We start from the raw sequence: 21,168 nt of genomic DNA, 5'->3' as shown, positions 1-21,168 counted from the left end.
ATCCTTCAGTACATTGGCTGCCATTTGACTCCTGAATGACAATATGACTTGATTCAAGGATCTGAAAACGATATCTTTTATATCCAGACTGGAGCTAAACAAGATTTTGATCAACTCCACTACCTGAGTTGTTCTACCTGAGCAGCTCGCCAACATCTACTCAAGCGATAGACCAGCCAGCAAAGCCCAGGTGCATTCCCTGAATCAGTGAAGTAAAACTTTTGCATAGTCCGTGATGACGTATCACGCATGTCAGGATCTAATATCATCTGGGCAAAAGCCTTACAGCTGTGGTCGCTGTTGGTAGAAACACCAGTTGGTGTCAAAGTGAAGTAGTCTGGGATCAGTGTGTGCGCAGTCAGTATCATAGTGAAGCAGTCTGGGAAGGGTGTCCTCACAGTTGGGGTCATGGTGAGGCAATCTGGGGGAAGGGTCTCCTGCTTGTTGGGAATAAGCAGAGTAACATTACCACAAAACCAGAGTAGTCTCACCAACTGCAGGAGTAGAGTTTCCAAGGGAGAGAGCTGATTGGTAAGGTCAGGTAAATATTTACACCTTTGTCACTTGTTGTAAGGTCTTTTATGGTTTATAGTGTCAAAGAGCTGTATTCTGTAATAACAAGCAACAGGAAAAGGCCCTAAAGAAATTGATATTAACAGCTTTGAAAACACGGAACAGGGGTCCGTGATGGGACTACTGTCGTTTGTGATATGCATAAATGATTTGGAGGAGGTTTAGGTTGCCTCATTAGCAAGTTTGCAGATGACATTAAGATTGGAGTTGCTGATAGTGAAGGGGACTGTCAGAGAATACAGCAGAATATGGATAGATTGGAGAGTTGGGCAGAGAAATGGCAGATGGAGTTCAATCCGGGCAAATGTGAGATGATGCATTTTGGGAAATGCAATTCCAGACCAAACTATACAGTAAATGGAAAAGTCATGGGAAAAATTGATGTGCAGAGAGATCTGTGTGTTCAGGTCCATTGTTCCCTGAAGGTGGCAATGCAGGTCAGTAGAGTGGTCAAGAAGGCATACGGCATGCTTTCACTAGAGAGAGGGACCTTGTCATGTGTGAGGACAATGTGAAACAGACTGATATACTCGAACAGGCTCCAACCACAAGGGATGAACTCAGATTTCTCCAGTTTCCTCATTTCCCCTCCCCCCACCTTGTCTCAGTCAAATCCCTCGAACTCAGCACTGCCTTCCTAACCTGCAATCTTCTTCCTGACGTCTCCGCCCCCACCCCACTCCAGCCTATCACCCTCACCTTGACCTCCCTCCACCTATCGCAATTCCAACGCCCCTCCTCCCTACCTTTTATCTTAGCTTGCTGGACACACTTTCCTCATTCCTAAAGAAGGACTTATGCCCGAAACGTCGATTCTCCTGTTCCTTGGATGCTGCCTGACCTGCTGCGCTTTTCCAGCAACACATTTTCAGCTCTGATATACTCAAACAGGTTGATGTTAAGGTGGTGAATCTGCTGGGAATTTTGAAAAACGTGAGGTTACTTAAGCCCCTGGGCCAGACCGGATATACCCAAAGTTACTATGAGAAGCGAAGGAAGAGATTGCTGAGCCTTTGGAAATAACCTTTGTGTTTTGACTGTCTACTGGAGTAGTACCAAGTGATTGGAGGGTGGCAAATGTTATTTCCTTGTTCAAGAAAAGGAAAGGGATAACCCTTGGAATTACAGACCAGTCATCTTACATCTGTGATGGGCAAATTATTGGAGAGGATTCTGAGAGATAGGATTTATCATTAATTCTAAAAGCATCATTTGATTAGCGATAGCATGTCTTTGTGAGGGGCAGGTCATGCCTCACAAGCCTTGTTAAATTCTTTGAGGATGTGACAAAACACATTGAAGGTAGAGCAGTGGATGTAGTGTACATGGATTTTAGCAAGGTGTTTGATAAGGTAGGTTCATTAAGAAAATAAGGGGGCATGAGGTACAGGGACATTTGGCTATCTGGGTACAGAATTGGCTGGCCCATAGAAGACAGAAAGTGGTAGTAGATGAAAGTGTTCAGCCTAGATTTGGTGACCGGTGATGTTCCACAGGGTTCTGTGCTGGGACCTCTGTTTTTTGTGATTTTTATAAATGACTTGGATAAGGAAGTGGAAGGGTGGGTTAGTAAGTTTGCTGATGGACTCATAGGTTGGTGGAGTTGTGGTTAGTATGGAGGGCTGTTTAAGGTTGCAACGGGACATTGACAGGATGTAGAGCTGGGCTAAGAAGTGGCACGTGGAATTCAACCTGGAAAAGAGTGAAGTGATTCATTTTGGAAGGTCGAATTTGAATGCAGATGACAGGGTTAAAGACAGGATTCTTGGCAGTGTGGAGGAACAGAGGGTTCTTGAGGTCCACGTCCATAGATTCCTCAAGGTTGCTACCCAAGTTGATAGGGTTGTTAGGAAGGTGTATGGTATATTGGCTTTCATTAGCAAGGGAATTGAGTTTAAGAGCCACGAGGTTATGCTGAAGCTCTGTAGGGTCCTGATTAGACCACACTTGGGAATACTGTGTCCAGTCTGGATGCCTCACTTTCAGAAGATGTTGAAACTTTCAGAGAGGGTGCAGAGGAGATTTACCAAAATGCTTCCTGGACCGGAAGATATGTCTTATGAAGAAAGATTGAGGGAGCAAGGGCTTTTCTCATTGGAGCAAAGAAGAATGAGAGATGACTTGATGAAGGTATACATGAAGATGAGAAACATAGAGTAGATAGCCAGAGACTTTTTCCCAGGGCAGAAATGGCCTGAGAAAAAGTCTCTGGCTATCATGAGGGGACATAATTTTAAGGTAATTGGAGGATGTTTTAGTGGAGATGTCCGGGGTAGATTCTTTACACAGAGAGTGGTAGGTGTGTGGAATGCGCTGCCAGCAGTGGGAGTAGAGTCAGATACATTAGGGATAATTAAGCAACTCCTGGATAGGCACATGAATGATAATAAAATAAAGGGTTAGTTTGATCTTAGAGTAGGATAAAAGGTCAGCACTACATCGAGGGCCGAAGAGCCTGTACTGTGCTGTACTCTTCTATGTTTTATGCTAAATATACTCATTGGCTTGGCCTCCACAGCCCTCTGCGGCAATGAGTTCCACAGATTCCCCACCCTCTGGCTAAAGAAATCCTTTCTCATCTCAGTTCTAAAGGGTTGTCCCTTCACCCTGAGGTTATGCCCTGGGGTCCTAGTGTTTCGAAAATGGAAACACCACCTCCATGTTCACTCCATCCAGGCCTCTCAATTCTGTAAGCTTCTAGCGAATTTTAAGATTTGTAGCTCTGTGAGGTTCTGGATGTAGGTTTGCTCGCTGAGCAGGAAGGTTCATTTCCAGATGTTTCGTCACCCTGCTAGGTAACATCTTTACTGGGCCTCCATGCTGATTTTGTATCTGTCTTCACAATGGAGGATACGAATAACTTGCCAGTAATTGACAAAGCGATGAAGGTTGCTGAGGACCTGGAAACAATCATTTATCATGGAAGAGGTAGTGTTTGGCAAGATAATGGAACTGAGGCCAGACAAGTCTCCTGAATCTGATGGAATACATCCCAGGGTACTAAAAGAGATGACGGAAGAAATAGCAAGTGTACTTGTGGTAATTTTCCAAAATTTGCTGGACTCTGGGGCAGTTTCAGTAGATTGGAAAACAGCAAATGTGATACCTCTGTTTAAAAAGGGCAGTAGACAAAAGATGGGCAATTATAGACCGGTTAGTTTAACTTCTGTAGTGGGGAAGATGCTTGAGTCTGTTATCAAGGAAGAAATAGCAAGGTGTTATTTCTCAATAGAAATTGTCCCGTTGGGCAGATGCGGCATGAGTTCATGAAGGGCAGGTCATACTTAACTAATCTTTTGGAATTCTATGAAGACATTATGAGCAGGTGGACAATGGGGACCCAGTGGATGTGGTGTATCTAGATTTCCAAAAGATCTTTGACAGGGTGCTGCACAAGAGGCTGCCGCATAAAGTAAAGATGCACGGTGCTATGGGCAATGTATTAGCTTGGATACAGGATTGGTTAACAGGAAGCAAAGAGTGGGGATTGTCTGGGTGGCAATCAGTAACTAGTGGTGTGCCTCAGGGATCAGTGTTGGGATTGCAATTATTCACAATTTACACAGATGATTTGGAGTTGGGGACCACATGGAGTGTGTCAAAGTTTGCAGATGACACTAAGGTGAGTGGCAGAGCAAAGTGTGCAGGAAACTTTGCAGAGGAACATTAAGTGAATTGAATTTAATTTATTGTCACATGTACCGAGGCATAATGAAAAATGTTCTCTTGCGAGCAATACAGGCGGATTGCAGAGTTAAGTAACATAGATAAGTAAATAATAGGTAAACAGCGGAAAAAGCCAAAACGCAGGTACAGGCGAATACGAAGAGTTTGTGAGTCCATTCAGTATTCTAACAACAGTAGAGTAGAAACCTTTTTAGAAACCGGCTGGTGCGTATGTTCAGGCTTCTGTACCTTCTCTCTGATGGTAGAGGTTGAAGAAAGGCATTGCCAGGGTGGAAGGATGTTTCCACTGGCAGGTGAAACTCTAACAAGAGGGCATAGTCTCAAAATTAGGGGGAGCAGACTTAGGACTGAATTGAGAAGGAACCTCTTCACCCAAAGGGTTGTGAATCCATGGAATTCCCAGTGAAGTAGTATTATGCTATTTCAGTAAATGTTTTTAAAGTTAGGATAAATGTTTTTTCAAATAATGAAGGAATTAAGGATTATGGTGAGAGGGTGAGTAAGTGGAGCTGAGGCCACGAAAATATCAGCGAAGATCTTATTGAATGGCAGAGCAGGCTGGACGGGCCAAATGGCCGCCTCCTCCTCCTAGCTCTTATGTTCTTATGTTCAGATTTCCAAAGCCTGCCCCCCAGTTAGAAAAGATTGTACAACTTCGCAGGCGGCACGGTGGCACAGTGGTTAGCACTGCTGCCTCACAGCGCCAGGTTCAATTCCCGCCTCAGGTGACTCTCTGTGTGGAGTTTGCACATTCTCTCCGTGTCTGAGTGGGTTTCCTCCCGGTGCTCCGGTTTCCTCCCACAGTCCAAAAAAATGTGCAAGTTAGGTGAATTGGCCATGCTAAATTGCCCGTAGTGTGAGGTGAAGGGGTAAATGTAGAGGAATGGGTCTGGGTGGGTTGCGCTTCAGCAGATCGGTGTGGACTTGTTGGGCTGAAGGCCTGTTTCCACACTGTAAGTAATCTAATCTAATCTAAACTCTATTACACCTAGCAAAGTGCATAACCTCACCATTTCCTGCCCCTTCTCTGCCCACTCTCCTAACCTGTACAAGTCGTTTTGCAGTCTCCCCACTTCCTCACCACTACCTGTCCCTCCATGTATCTTTGTGTCATCTGCAAACCTAGCAACATTGCCCTCCGTTCCTTTGTCTAGATCATTAATGTGTGACTTGAATAGCTGTGATCCCACACTGACCCCTGCGGAGCTCCATTAATCACTGGTTACCATCCTGAAAAAGACTCCTTTTAAGCCCACCCTCTGCCTTCTGTCAGTCAGCTAGTCCTCTGTCAAAGAAAGAACAAAGGACAGAGAAACTTTACAGCCAGGAAGAAGCCCTTTGGCCCTCCAAGCCTGAGCCAATCCAAATCCATTGTCCAAAACCCATTGCCAATTCCTAAGGATCTGTATCGCTCTGTTTCCCACCTACTCGTGCATCTGTCCCGGCGCACCTAAAATGAATCTATCATACCTGCCTCTACTACCTCTGCTGGCAACACGTTCCAGTCACCTACGACCCTCTGTGTAAAGTACTTGCCACGTGTATCCCCTGAAACTTTTCACCTCTCACCTTGAACATGTGACCGCTTGTTATTGAATCCCTCACTCTCGGCAGGGGGGGGGGGGGGGGGGGAGCTTATCTCTATCTACCCTGTCTATACCCTTCATGATTTGTCGACCACAATCAGGTCCCCCCTCAATCTCCTTTTTTCTAATGAAAACAATCCAAACCTACTCAACCTCTCTTCATAGCTAGCACCTTCCATACCAGGCAACATCCTCATAAACCCTCTCTGCGCCCTCTTCAAAGCATCCACATCCTTTTGGTATGGTTGTGACCAGAATTGTACACAGTATTCTAAATGCGGCTGAGCCAAAATCTTGTACAATTTTAACATGACCTGCCAGCCCTTATACTCAATACCCTGTCCAGTGAAGGCAAGCATACCATATGCCTTCTTGACCATTCTATCTACCTGTGCAGCCACCTTCAGGGTACAATTGACCTGCACTCCCAGATCTCTCTGCTCATCAACTTTTCTCAAGGCTCTTCAGTTTACTGTATAATTCTCTCTAGAATTAGACTTCCCAAAATGCATCACCTCACATTTGCCCGGATTGAACTCCATCTGTCACTTCTCCGCCCAACTCACCAGTCTATCTATATTCTCCTGTATTCTTTGACAGTCCCTTATGCTTTCTGCCACTCCATGAATCTTCGTGTCATCTGCAAACTTAGTGATCAGACTAACAATGCCCTCTTCCAGATCATTTATGTATATCACAAACAACAGTGGCCCCAGCCATTGACCCCTGTGGAACACCACTGGTCACCTTTCTCCATTTCGAGAAAGTCCCTTCAACAACTACTGTCTCCTGTTGCTCAACCAGTTCTTTATCCACCTAGCTAGAACACCCAGCACACGTGACTTCACTTTCTCCATTAGTCTACCATGGGGAACCTTATCAAATGCCTTACTAAAGTCCATGTATATGACATCTACAGCCCTATCAGCTTGGTTACTTCCTTAAAGAACTCTATTAAGTTGGTAAGGCACGATCTCCTCCTGCACAAAACCATGTTCCCTATCACTGATAAGCCCCTTCTTTTCCAAATATAAATAGATTTTATCCCTTTGCCTATCCTGCACAATCTGCAACCTACTTTGAAAGACTCCCACATATCAAGTGTGGACTTCCCTTCAAATTACTGCCCCCAATCCACATTTCTCAGCCTCTGCCGAATTTTCATATAATTGGCTTTGGCCCAGTTTAGTACTCTTCCCTTAGGACCACTCTCATCTTTGTCTACGAGTATTCTAAAACTTACAGAATTGTGGTCACTATTCCCAGAGAAATTCCCCACTGCAACTTCTACCACTTGGCCTGGCTGATTCCCCAACACCAGGTCCAATATGGCCCCTTCCCTTGTTGGACTATTGACATACTGCTCTCAGACGTTCCTGGATGCTCCTTACAAATTCTACCCCATGCAGACCTCTGACACTGATACTGTGTACCCCAGTCACTGTTGGGAAAATTTGAATCTCCCACCACCACCACACTGTTTCTTCTACATCTTTCCATAATTTGTTTACTTTGTTGTTCTACCTCACGCTCACTGTTGAGAGGCCTGTAATACAGCCCCCATCATAGTAACTGCACTCTTCTTATTTCTCAGCTAACCCATAATGGTTCACTACCCAAGCCCTCCATAATGTCCTCCTTCAGCACAGCCGTGATATCATCCCTAACCAGCAATGCAACCTTCCTGCTTTTACTTGTCTCCCTGTCCTAATTGAAGCATCTATATTCTGGAACATTTAGTTGCCAATCATGCCCTTCCTTCAACCAAGTCTCTGTGATCGCAATAACGTCATACTCCCAGGCACCAATCCAAGCCCGAAGTTCATCTGTCTTACCCACTTTGCTCCTTGCATTAAAGTATATGCACTTCAGGTCGCCAGTTCTTTTGCGTTCATCTGCTCTCTGCCTACACCTTCCCCTTGGTGATGCTAACTTCATGAACCCTACAGTCTCTGGTTTCCACCTCACTGTCTCCTAGTCATCTCTTCTGGTTCTCAGCCCCTTGCCACGTTTGTTTAAACTCTCCCCAGCGCAATCGCAAAAACTCCTCCAAGGACATTAGTTCCAGTCTGGTTCAGGTGTAGACCAACCAATTTGTAATAGTCCCACCGTTCCCAGAAACGGTCCCAATGTCCCACAAATCTGAACCCCTCCCTCCTACATAATTAGATAGCAAATTGGTGTACAGACTGGAAACAGTAGGAATAAATGGCAGGCAGTGACTAGTGAGGTGCCACAAGGACCCCAGTTATTTAGAATAATATATTAATGATTTAGATGAGTGAATTAAACATAATATCTCAAAATTTACAAGGGACACAAAGCTGGATGGAAGGATGAGAAGGATACAGAGATATTGCAGTGTGATTTGGGCAGGCTGAGTAAGTGTGCAAATGCGTAGGAGATGCAGTACAATGTGGATAAATGTGAGGTTATCCACTTTGATAGCAAAAACAGGAAGCCGGATTATTGTTTGAATGGCTGGCTGCAAATTGAGAGAGGGAAATGTTCAACAAGACCTGGGTGTAAGTACTGATGTGACCGCCGATATTCACATTATACATGGACAAAGAAACTGAGGGCATTCTTGCTAAGTTTGTAGATGGCACAAAGATAGGTGGGTGTCTCGTTGAGGAAGTGGGGAGGCTGCAGAAAGACTTGGACAGGCGAGGAGATGGCAGAAATGTGACAGATGGAATACAATGTAGAAATTGTACCACTGAAGTTGTATAAAGCTCTGTTCAGACCATATTTGGAATATTTTGAACCGTTTTGGGCTCCATATTTAAGGATGGATGTGCTGGTGTTGGAGAGGGTCCAGGGGAAGTTTAAAGGAATGATTCTGGGGATGAAGGGCTTATCACAGGAGCATTTGAGGACTGTGGCACTGTATTTGGAGTTTAGAAGGATGAGAGGGATTTGATTGAAACTTATGGAATATGAGAGACCTGGGTAGAGTCGACATGGAGAAAATATGTCGACTAGTAAGAGAGACTAGAACCCAAGGGCATAGCTTCAGTATGAAGGGGCAACCCTGTAGAACTGGAATATGAGGAATTTCTTCAGCCGGATATAGTGAATCTGTGGAACTCGTTGCTGCAGAAAACTGTGGAGTCCAACTCGAGTATAGTTAAGGTTATAGTTCAACAGGTTTATTTGAAATAATTTGTACAAAACCCGGTGTTGTGATTTTTAACTTTGTCCACACCAGTCCAATGCTGGCACCTCCACATCAAGTATATTTAAGAGATAAATAGGTTCTTGATTAGTACGGGGGCGAAGGTTGTCGGGAGAATTGAGAAACATTTCGGCCATGATCGAAGCAGGGTTGATAGGCTGAATGGCATAATTCTTCTCCTATATCTTATGGTCTTATGATCCTCAGGCACAGAAATTAAGTGGATAGGTGCCACAGGCAGTAAAAGTGGCAAACTGTATCTTTGATTTGAGTACAGCAACAAAGATATCTTGCTGCACATAGTCAATCGGTGAGGCTAAACCTGGAACATTGAATGCAATTTTGATCTCCTTATCTGAGGAAGGATGCTCTTGTGATAGACTAAGTACAACAAAGGTTTACCACATTGATTCCTGGAATGACAACTGACAAGGAGAGAGAGAGTCCGTTACATCATATTCACGGGATTTTAGAAGCATTGGGGGGGAAGGGGGGTCAGACCAGGGATCATAGTTTAAGAATAAGGAGCAAATCTTTTGGGACTAAGTTGTGGAAAACTTTCTTCACCCACAGAATGATGAGCCTGTGGAATTGTCTGCCTCAATGTGGTTGCAGTAAAAACATAATATTTTCAAGGAGTTAGATTTGGACAAGAGGGATCAAAGGGTATAGGAGAAAGTGGGAACAGAGTACTGAGTTGGGTAATCAGTCATATTGATAGGCAGGGCAGGCTCAAAAGGTTGAATGGCCAACTCCTTAGATTACATTACATTACTTAGTGTGGAAACAGGCCCTTCGGCCCAACAAGTCCACACCGACCCTCCGAAGAGCAACGCACCCATTCATTTACATTTACCCCTTCACCTAATACTACAGGCAATTTAGCCTGGCCAATTCACCTGACCTGCACATTTTTGGACTGTGGGAGGAAACCCATGCAGACACGGGGAGAATGTGCAAACTCCACACAGACAGTTGCCTGAGGTGGGAATTGAGCCCGGATCTCTGGCACTGTGAGACAGCATTGCTAACCACTGTGCTACCATGCCACCCACTCCTATTTTCTTTGTTTTTAAGATAAAAGAAATGTTAAACAAGAATACATTATAAGCAAAACACACAGATGCTAGATATTTGAAACAGAATGTAGTAGGTCTGAAAACGTCAGTTCTGATCAAGAGTCATTGAACCTGAAACATTTGATTCTGCTTTCAGTCCACAGACGCTGCCAGATCTGAACTTAATTATGTTAGATTAAATGATGGGCTGGAAAAATGTCATTACTGACATCAGAGAAGGATATAAATGCACCCTATTCCCTTTTTCCAAGCAATGTTTTTACCCACCTCAATGAAGAGTTACCTGTATCTCCATAGTTAGGTTCCTTCCTCAGACTCAATTTGCACAGCTTTGATCTGTTTCCTTTCAGTGAATTTCTGTGCTACCATTAGGTGTAATTTTTTTTCCCTTCAGCTTATTTCCCTCCTCAGAAACCTAAACAAATAACAATCTAAACTCACCACGACTTCAAAGTAAATACATGCGTTTCCTAAAATGAGTATATCACCTTCTTTAATGCAGTTAAGGTGAGGCAATAAATGCTGGCATAGCCAGTGGTGCCAACATTTCATTAAAAGAAACTTACCTTGCCCCTACCCACCTTAATGCACAAAATACAATGCATAAATTCAGCTTAATTATATTTTATTCCTAGCATTAGCAGCAGAGAGCTGAAATAATAAAACAAATTTTGGAGAAGATTTGTGGCTCAGGTAGTAAGTTTGCTCGCTGAGCTGGTGGCTTTGTTTTCAGACTTTTTGTCACCATGATCATCAGTGAGCCTCCGATGAAATGCAGGCGTTCTGTCCCACTTGCTATTTATTTGTCTTGGTATGTTGTGGTTATGTAATAAAACAAAACTGAAAAGATTCAGGTCAGGTAGCATCTTTGAGAAATTTCCACATTTTGACGATGTTATGGGCCAGGGCAGACCCCCTCAAAACATTTTTAGAAAGTAGCCCAGAATCTAACTTTTCTAGTTGTTTTAAGCAGATAGAAGGTGAATATTCCAGGAGCATCGCAGCTAATCAAACCACTCTGTTTTAAACAAAACAGTTTATTTACAAAAGAAAACTGAATTTAGAATAACATAACTGTTTGAAAACCCAACTAACATAAAAACGCAACTTAACAAAGAACAGTTCCAATTTCCTGCAAAATACCATAAATGCACCCCTTGGCAAAAAAAGGTACATTCAAACACAGGAGAGAGATGTCAGAGAGAGAGAGAAGGATTACCATGGAGCTGTTTCTTTGGCTCCCCAGGTAAAACTAACCCTAAACTAGAAAAAAACCCTGAACTGCAAGAACTAGCCACTTCCCTTTCATTGTTCAAGTATTTTTAAAAGAAAACAGGAAAGTCTTTTCTGATTGTTGACTTAGGCAGCATCTGTTAGCCATTATTAAAGTAGCCAGTTCAGATATTTCAGCACCTCTGCCTTTACGACCTCTCTCAAGAAAAGAACGGAATAACCTTGTTAAAGGAGCAGCCATCTTCGCAACGATTTACAACATTGTTGTTTCAGAAATCTACAATTCTAAATCTAATTTCTGACCTTTCACCACTTTTAAAATAAATTGCAACCTCTTTTTTTCTAAATTCAATTGTGGAATGTGGGTTTGCTGGTTGACCCAGCACTTATTGCCCATCCCTAATTGCCCCTTGAGAAAGTAGTGGTGAGCTACTGTCTTGAACCACTGCAGTCCACATGAAGGGAATTCCAGGACTTTTAACTCAGCGACACTGAAGAAACAGTTAATATATTCCCAAGTTATTGGCTTGGAGGAGAACTTGAAGGCATTGGTGTGCCTACATGTCTGCTGTCTTTGTCCTTCTGGTTAGTAGTGATTGTGCATTTGGATGGTGGTGTCACAGGATCTTTGGTGAATTTCTGCAGTACATCTTGTTGATGGTACACAATCCTGTTGTTAGAGTGTCAGTGATGGAGTGACTGAATGATTGTTGATGTGCTGATCAAGCAGACTCTTATGTTCTGGATGGTGTCAAGCTTCTTAAATGCTGCCCTCATCCAGGCAAGTGGATATTATTTAATTACCCTACTGAATTGTGCCTTCTAGATGGTGGATAAGTTTTGGGAAGCCAAGAGCTGAGTTACTTACTGCCATTTTCTTAGTATTTTGTCTCTTGCAGCCACTATATTTATACCGGTGGTCCAATTTAGTTTCTGGTCTGTGGTAATCTCTGGGATATAGTTAATTGCTGAAAATGTGTTGCTGGAAAAGCGCAGCAGGTCAGGCAGCATCCAAGGAGTAGGAGAATCGACGTTTTGGGCATGAGCCCTTCTTCAGGAATCTGATTCCTGAAGAAGGGCTCATGCCCGAAACGTCGATGATGCTGCCTGACCTGCTGCGCTTTTCCAGCAACACATTTTCAGCTCTGATCTCCAGCATCTGCAGTCTTCACTTTCTCCTCGATATAGTTAATTGGCAAGGTTCAGTGATATGTCCATGGAATATCAAGGGATGTTGTCTGATATTGGAGATGGCAATTGTCCAGCACACTTGCCACTTGGCAGCTTAAACCTGGATAGTGTTAATGTATTTGGTCAACAGATTTATTTAAAAGCATGAGCTTTTAGAGCATTGCTCCTTTATCAGGTGTAGTGAGAGAGGAGGCATCAGACACACAATTTATAAGTAAAAGATCAAAGGGTCTTTGAAGGAGTTAGAAAGGAGATGCAGGTTTCAACTGATTAAAATGCAAATCCCAGAATTTCTTTCAAGTCACTGCCCCAAGGTAACTAAATACTTTGTCAGTGTATTCAGGAAGGGACACGCAATGCATTTTAGGTGTCAGACCTTGTTTAGAATCTGTCTGTGTTTTAACTTGGAGTCAGACTGGTCTTATTTCCAAAGCAGGAATTTATAAAATGACACGCTGACTGTCTACAAATTGTGTGCTTTTTGAGCACAATAGAATGTATCTGCAAATGCAAATCCATCCCCGTAGATTTGTATGTATGAGTGAGGGGAAGAGAGAGAGAGCGGGGGGAGTGAGTGAGGGGAAGAGAGAGAGCGCGGGGGTGTGAGTGAGGGGAAGAGAGAGAGCGGGGGGTGTGAGTGAGGGAAAGAGAGAGAGCGCGGGGGGTGTGAGTGAGGGGAAGAGAGAGAGAGCGCGGGGGTTGTGAGTGAGGGGAAGAGAGAGAGCGCGGGGGGTGTGAGTGAGGGGAAGAGAGAGAGCGCGGGGGGTGTAAGTGAGGGGAAGAGAGAGCGCGCGGGGGCTGCGTGTGAGGGGAAGAGAGCGAGCGCGCGGGGGCTGCGTGTGAGGGGAAGAGAGCGAGCGCGCGGGGGCTGCGTGTGAGGGGAAGAGAGCGAGCGCGCGGGGGCTGCGTGTGAGGGGAAGAGAGCGAGCGCGCGGGGGCTGCGTGTGAGGGGAAGAGAGCGAGCGCGCGGGGGCTGCGTGTGAGGGGAAGAGAGCGAGCGCGCGGGGGCTGCGTGTGAGGGGAAGAGAGCGAGCGCGCGGGGGCTGCGTGTGAGGGGAAGAGAGCGAGCGCGCGGGGGCTGCGTGTGAGGGGAAGAGAGCGAGCGCGCGGGGGCTGCGTGTGAGGGGAAGAGAGCGAGCGCGCGGGGGCTGCGTGTATGAGGCAAGGTGGGTGAGAGGGTGAGACAGGTGGGGTCACCTGTAGTGTGACATGAACCCAAGGTCCTGGTTGAGGCCACCCTGAGGGTACCAAACTTGGCCATCAGCCTCTACTCAGCAACTCTGCATTGTTGTGTGTCCCGAAGTCTGCTTTGGAGGATATTTACCTGAAGATCTGTGACCGAATGTCCTCGACGGCCGAAGTGTTCCCCGACTTGGAGGGAACATCCCTGTCTAGCAATTGTTGCATGGTATCCATTCATCCGTTGTTGTAGTGTCTGCTTCATCTTGCCAATATACAATACCTTGGGCATCCTTGCCTGCAATATATGAGAAAGACCATATTGGCAGAGTCACATGAGTATCTGCCCTACATGTGGTATGAGATGTTCGTATCTGTGTTGATGACATGTCTTGCAGAGGTTGCCATGGCAGATTTGTGCGGTGTTATGGTCGATGTCATGAAGGCTGGGTAGTTTGTTGTAAATGGTCTGTTTGATATTTGGTAGTTGTTTGAAGGCAAGAAGAGGAGGTGCAGGGAAGATCTTGGTGAGGTGGTCACTGATTGTCACTGATGATGTGATGTATGCTGCGATGAACATGGAATACTCCAGGGATACTGCACTTGAACACAGACTGCTTCAATATTTGAGGAGTTATGTATGGTGTTGAACTTTGTGCAATCACCAGCGAACATCTCCAACTTCTGACTTTTAAAATGAAACGGCTGAAGATATTTGGTCCTAGGTCACTACCCTGAGGAACTCCACAAGAGATGTCCTGGAGCTGGAATGACTGGCCTCGAAAAACCTCAGAGTCCCTGGGTCCTGATAGGATTTATCCCAGAATATTGAGGAAGGCATGAGGACAAATTGCTGGAGCATTGACAGACATCTTTGAATGCTCTTTGACCACAACTGGAGAATACCTAAGTCTAGGTTAGAGTGGTGCAGAAAAGCACAGCAGGTTAGGCAGTATCCGAGGAGCAGGAAAATCGACGTTTCGAGCAAAAGCCCTTCAATCAGGAATTGTTAATTTCTGATGTAGGGCTTTTGCCCAGAACATCGATTTTCCTGCTCCTCGGATGCTACCTGACCTGCTGTGCTTTTCCAGCACTACTCTAATCTAGACTCTGATTTCCAGCATCTGCAGTCCTCACTTTTGCCTGGAGAATACCTAATGTTATCCCATTGTTTAAGAAGGATAGCAGGAATGATCCAGGAAGATACAGGCCCGTGACCCTCATGTCAGTAATAAGGAAGTTATTGGAAAAGATTCTCAGGGACAAGATCTATATGCATTTGGTGCTAATGGACTTATTAGCGATAGACAGCTTTGGCACGAGGAAGATTGTGCCGCACTAACTTGATTGAGTTTTTTTTTTGAGAAGGTGACGAAGATGATTGAGGAAAAAGCAGTTGATGTTGTCTACATGGACTTCAGTAAAGCCTTTGACAAGGTCCCTCATGGCAGATAGGTGCAAAAGGTGAAGTCACATGTATCAGGGTGAACTGGCAAGATGGATACGAAACTGGCTTAGTGATAGGAGACAGAGGGTAGCGGTGGAAGGATGCTTTTCGGAATGGAGGGTTGTGATAGGTGGTTGTGACACATGGGTCAGTGTTGGGACCTCTGGTCTACATGAATGATATGGAGGAAACATAGCTGGTCTAATTAGTAAGCTTGCAGACGATTCAAAGATTAGTGGAGTTGCGGATAGTGAGGAGGATTGTCAGAAGATACTGCAGGATATAGATGAGTTGGAAGCATGGGCAGAAAGATGGCAAATGGAGTTTAATCCAGACAAGTGTGAGGTGATGTATTTTGGAAGGTCAGGTACAGGTGGAAATTATACAGTGAATAACAGCACCCTTTGGAGTATTGCTACGCAGGGGCTCTGGGTGTGCAGGTCCACAGATCATCGAAGGTGGCAGTGCAGGTAGATAAGCTAGTGAAAAAGGCCTATGGGATGTTTGCCTTCATTGGAGGGGGCATTGAGAATAAAGATGGACAAGTTATGCTGCAGCTTTATAGAATTTTAGTTGGGCCACACTTGGGATATTGTGTATAGTTCTGGTCACCATACTACCAGAAAAATGTGGATGTTTTGGAGAGGGTACAGAAGAGGTTTACAAGAATGCTGCCTGTTCTGGGTGATTTTAGCTATGAAGAAAGATTGGATAGACTGGGTTGGTTTTCACTGGAACATGAAATTGAGGGGTGCCCTAGTGGGAGTTTGTAAGCTTGTGAATGGCATTGATGAGGTGGAAAGCATGAGGCTTTTTCGCGGGTGAACAGGTCAATTACTGGGGCACACAGGTTTAAGGTATAGAGGAGGGAGTTGAAAACAGATATTACATTACATTACAGTGTGGAAACAGGCCCTTCGGCCCAACAAGTCCACACCGATCTGCCGAAGCGCAACCCACCCATACCCCTACATTTACCCCTTACCTAACACTGCGGGCAATTTAGCATGGCCAATTCACCTGACCTGCACATCTTTGGACTGTGGGAGGAAACCGGAGCACCCGGAGGAAACCCACGCAGACACGGGGAGAACGTGCAAACTCCATACAGTCAGTCGCCTGAGGCAGGAATTGAACCCGGGTCTCCGGCACTGTGAGGCAGCAGTGCAACGCAGGTTTTTCTCACAGAGTAGTGAGTGCCTGGAGCATGCTGCCAGACGAGGTGTTGGAAGCAGCACTCAAGAACCTGAATGATTACATGAATAGGAAGTGAATAAAGGGGTACGGATCCTGTCACTGAAGATTAGTTTTAGTATGAAAGGGCAAAAATGTGTCAGCGCAGGCTTGGAGACCAAAGGGCATGTTCCTGTGCTGTATTCTTTTTCTGATTTTCCTTTGTGCCAGTTATGACTCCAACTACTGGAGTATATTCCCTCAATTCTGTCAGAAATGACCTTGATGTCAAGGGCTGTCGCTGTCACCTCACCTCTGGAATTTAGTTCTTTTGTCCACATATGACTCAAGACTGTAATGTGGTCAGAAGCTGAGTTGTCCTAGTAGAACCGAAACGGGATGTCAGTCAGTATGTTATTATTGAGTAGGTGCTGTTAGAGGTAAGATGATAACCTAGTGGTATCAGCATTGGACTGCAACTTCATAGTCCCAGTTAACGATCTGGGGACGCAGGTTTGAATTCTGGCACGCCTTCCTGCAGTTCCTCGTTTGAACCAGGCTTAATCCCCTGGGTTGATGGTAATTATGCTGGGCCATGAGGTTGCAGATGGTTTTGAAGTGCAGTTCAGCTGCTGCTGATGGTCCTCAGCGCCTCATGAATTGCTCGATCTGTTCAAAGTCTGACCCATTTAGTAATGTGAAAGTGTAATACAACACAATGCAGGTTAGTATTAATATGAAGATGCTGAAAAATGTGTTGCTGGAAAAGCTGGAACCCTCCTCATTCCTGAAGAAGGACTTATGCCCGAAACGTCGATTCTCCTGCTCTGTGGATGCTGCCTGACCTCCTGCGCTTTTCCAGCAACACATTTTTCAGCTCTGATCTCCAGGATCTGCAGTCCTCACTTTCTCCTTTAATATTAAGATGGGACTTTTTCCCCACAAGAACTCTTATCAATACTATTCATGGACAAATGCTTTTGCAGCAGGCAGACTGGTGAGGATGAGTGAGGTATGCTTTTCTCTCGTTATCCTTAGATTAGTCTATAGACCATTCTAGCAGCTGTATACTTGTAAGACTCAATTAGCTCAATCAGTAGTGCAGCTGCTCAGCCACCTTTTCTGTTGGTAAATGAAAGCAGGAACTGACTGCATAAGACCAGAAGAAAAAGGAACAGGAAAGGCTGTTTGGCAGAGTTAAACAGAGAAGCAATGAGCAGAGAAGAAACTGAACTGCTCCAGTTTCAGATTCTGACATGACCAGAAAAATCCAACTCTAACAACATTCAAAAACCTTGCTATCATCCAGGACAAAGCAGCCTACTTGACCCCATCTAACTCTTTCAGTGCTTACGCCCTCCAACTCCAACGTATATGGCAGCACCGTATATCATCTATCAGGTGCACTGCAACATCTTAAGGCTCCCTCAGTGATACCTTCTGAATATGTTACCTCTTAACATCTAGAACACGCAAATCGGAATGCTATCGCTTGTAAGCTCCTTTCCAAAGCCACTCACCAAATTGATTTGTAATTAAATCAATGTTTCTTCACGGTCAATGGGAGAGATTCTTGGAAATCCCTTTCTAACAACATTGTGGATGTACCTCGAGGAGTGCACCAATTCAAGATGGCAGCTCATCAACATCATCTCAATCAGGAATGGGCAGTTCATGCTTGCCCAACTGGCAGTGCCCACATCCCTTTGCTTATTAATGTTTTTGAAAGTACTAAGCGGTAAACTGACACATTCCAGACAAATATTAACCTTGGTCTCTGGCTGAAATGGAATACAACCTTTGAAGAGTGAGGAAATATGATGTGTGTGAATGAGAGAGCCATTTTGCAAAAGGTGTAACCACAGGAGATAGAGAATGCATGTTGCAATCTTAGCATGGAGTAATAGTTGAATTCATGTAATTTGGGGAGGGACATTTTTTTGCTCTCTCAGGGAACTGAAGGATTTTGAGAGCAGGCAAGAAAGTGAAGTTGAAATCCAAAATCAGCCATTGTATTAAATGGTGGAATTAGCTCAACATACCATATGATCTACTCCTAGTTCTTATGTCCTTGAGGAGTGCAACAAATATTTGTATTAGGCATACTCTGTAGAATTAACTCTTTCTTTTCTCACAGGGAAGAAAGTGTCCAAACAGGAAGATCTAAAGGAGATGGGTGATATTTCCTCAGGGATGAGCAGTTCCATCATGCAGCTCTACCTCAAACAGGTTCTGGAAGCTTTTTTCCACACACACTCTCCTGTGCGCCACTTTGCACTTAATGTTATTGCTCTGACGCTAAACCAGGGATTGGTCCACCCTGTCCAAGTAAGTTATGTTTATGTGTTGACATCTGTGATTGCTGCATCTTGTTTTACCATTTCATGTGCATTAAATGTTTAGAGCATGTTTAAACATTGTTGCAACCATTGCACTTCATTACTCTTTTTGAGCATTCTGCTAAGTGCTTTTTTTCTGATCACCATTATTTCTGTCAGGGTTTCTTTGAAATCAAAATTTCCTATTGAAAAACTCTGTTTTTTGCAAAACAAAAACTTTGTGAATGACTTATCATAACTAATTGAAAGGGTGTGTCTTAAGTTGTAGAAAGTTGTTGAAGGTTCTGCATGATGCTTTTGCAGGAACCTCAAGTATGTTGCAAATGCTTTGCAATTCAGTAACATTGCCCATTGGAGTTGGTCAATCAGTTTACAGTGCTATTTATCTGTGGTTCAATGTAGTCTGTACTACCATTTCTCAGATCTCTACACAGCAACCTATGTAGCTGCCCAGTGAAACAGGCAAGGTCGTCCTGTCGCCAAGCATGTTTTTTTGCTTATCCATAATTGCGCCAAGTTGATATGGATCTTGGACCATAAGATGCAGAAGTAGGTCATTTGGCCCATCAAATCTGCACTGCCATTCAATAAAATCATGGCTGATCTGTTAATCCTCGACTCTTCTTGCCTGTCTTTTCCCCATAACCCATGATTCCTATATTGATCATGAGACTATTAAACATAGAATCTTCTTGAGCTGTTTCCATCTTCATACCAATGGTGCTGATGTAACGATGATATATCCACAATATTGACCAAGCAAAGATGGTGGAATGGCAACATTATGTGTCCAATTCAAGGCAGACCTGGAAGTTATTATGTTCACAACAGCTCCTTGTTCCTGGCAGAGGTGACTGGGTAGATTGTTGCTATTGAAATAATTTTTGAGAGTAGCTGACATATAGTTTTTCAGTGCAATAACAGCGTGTTCAATGACAAACTGGTTAGTGCACAAAATATTGGCCAAGGAAGTGACACTATCCAATATAGTCATAAGTTTCACCTGAAGTTCTACTCTCATATTTAGGCACTGGTGAGTGTTCTATCATTGCTTCTGTCCCGTTGTTACAGCAATGGTGGTTTGTCCAACTTTTCAGTGACTGTATAGCGTATAGGCATTAGTGGATTAAGAGTCTCCACTTTCTAGTATTATGGCGGCTGCGCCCCAGTTTGCATGATTTATAAGTGCTTCCTTTTCATGTCCTTATTTGTTTCCTTTGGACAGTGTGTGCCATATTTGATTGCCATTGGGACAGATCCAGAATCAACAATGCGCAACAAATCAGATCAACAGCTGGTGGAAATAGATAAAAAGTACACAGGATTTGTACATGTAAGTGACTCCCTCCCTTTGCCAGGTTATTCTGAATTAGCAGTCATTAAGGTGTCAGCTTTGGTTCAGCGTAGGCATTCCTCCCCATGTCAAAAGTTAGTAGGTTCGAGTGTTGCTTGACAGAATTGACCATCTAATTGAGATTGAAGTTTTAGTACTGAAATGTTTTAGTGCTGTCATGGTGCCACCTTCCCAATGAAATGACAAACCGAGGCCCAGAGTCACCTTTAAAAGGCCTTGTAGCACAATATTAAAAGACAAATGTTCATGATCATTCTTATTATTCTCTATGTTTCAACTAATATTATAATACACAAAGAAAATATCAGTTCATGTATCTCACTTTGTGTGACCTTGCTGTTCATAAATGGGCTCCTGCAATTCCTACATTAAAACGGTTGTGAAATGTCCCAAGGTTGGAACAGGCATTAAATGCTGCCTGGCTTGCTGTGTTCTTCCAGTCTCCTGTTAGCCTACTTTAGATTCCAGCATCTGTAGTTTTCTTTTTCTGTCTGTAATTAAATAAATGCTGATCAGTTTAGAATTAGAAGTTATTTAAAAAGGCTGAGGGTAAAGCTATTTAACTGGATGATTTATAATTTATGGGAGTTGAATAGGTATCTAAGAACAAAAAAGAACAAAGAAAATTCACAGCCCAGGAACAGGCCCTTCAAGCCTGAGCCGATCCAAATGTACTGTCTAAACCTGTCGCCAAATTCCTAAGTATCTGTATCCTTCTGCTCCCCACCTACTCATGCATCAGTCCAGACACATCTTAAATGAATCTACCATGCTTTCTCTACTACTTCTGTTGGCAACACGTTCCAGACACCACCCTCTATGTAAAGTACTTGCCGCATGTATCCCCATTAAACTTTTCACCTCTCACCTTGAAAGTGTGACCTCTCATTATTGATTCCTTCATCCTGGGGAAAAAGCTTTACCTCTATCTACCCTTCTATATCCTTCATGATTTTGTACACCTCAATCTCCTTTTTTCTAATGAAAATTAACCTAACCTACTCAAATCTCTTCATAGCTAGCACCTTCCATACCAGGCAATCCTCATAAACCTTCTCTGCACTCTCTCCAAAGCGTCCACATCCTTTTGGTAATGTGGCGACTAGAACTGAACACAGGATTCCAAATGCGGCCAAACCAAGGCTGTGT

At 44.0% G+C, this 21,168-nt stretch overlaps 1 protein-coding gene across 4 annotated transcripts in view; it reads left to right on the top strand.

Annotated features, from left to right (window-relative positions):
- LOC122556264 (nipped-B-like protein) overlaps positions 1-21,168 on the top strand; it is a 547,720-nt gene that overhangs the window by 477,889 nt on the left and 48,663 nt on the right. For all 4 annotated transcript variants that reach the window (XM_043702901.2, XM_043702895.2, XM_043702914.2 and 1 more), the window contains 2 exons: positions 18,464-18,654; positions 19,891-19,998. In XM_043702901.2, the coding sequence (XP_043558836.2) occupies positions 18,464-18,654; positions 19,891-19,998 (299 nt within the window). The remainder of the gene's footprint in view (positions 1-18,463; positions 18,655-19,890; positions 19,999-21,168) is intronic.

The sequence above is a fragment of the Chiloscyllium plagiosum genome, unplaced genomic scaffold, assembly GCF_037043375.1.
Source record: "Chiloscyllium plagiosum isolate Xiang-an unplaced genomic scaffold, Cpla_swu_hap1 HiC_scaffold_2, whole genome shotgun sequence".
Taxonomy (NCBI): domain Eukaryota; kingdom Metazoa; phylum Chordata; class Chondrichthyes; order Orectolobiformes; family Hemiscylliidae; genus Chiloscyllium; species Chiloscyllium plagiosum.
The sequence above is the reverse complement of the archived record's forward strand: the minus strand, read 5'-3'. Positions and strand labels throughout refer to the sequence as shown.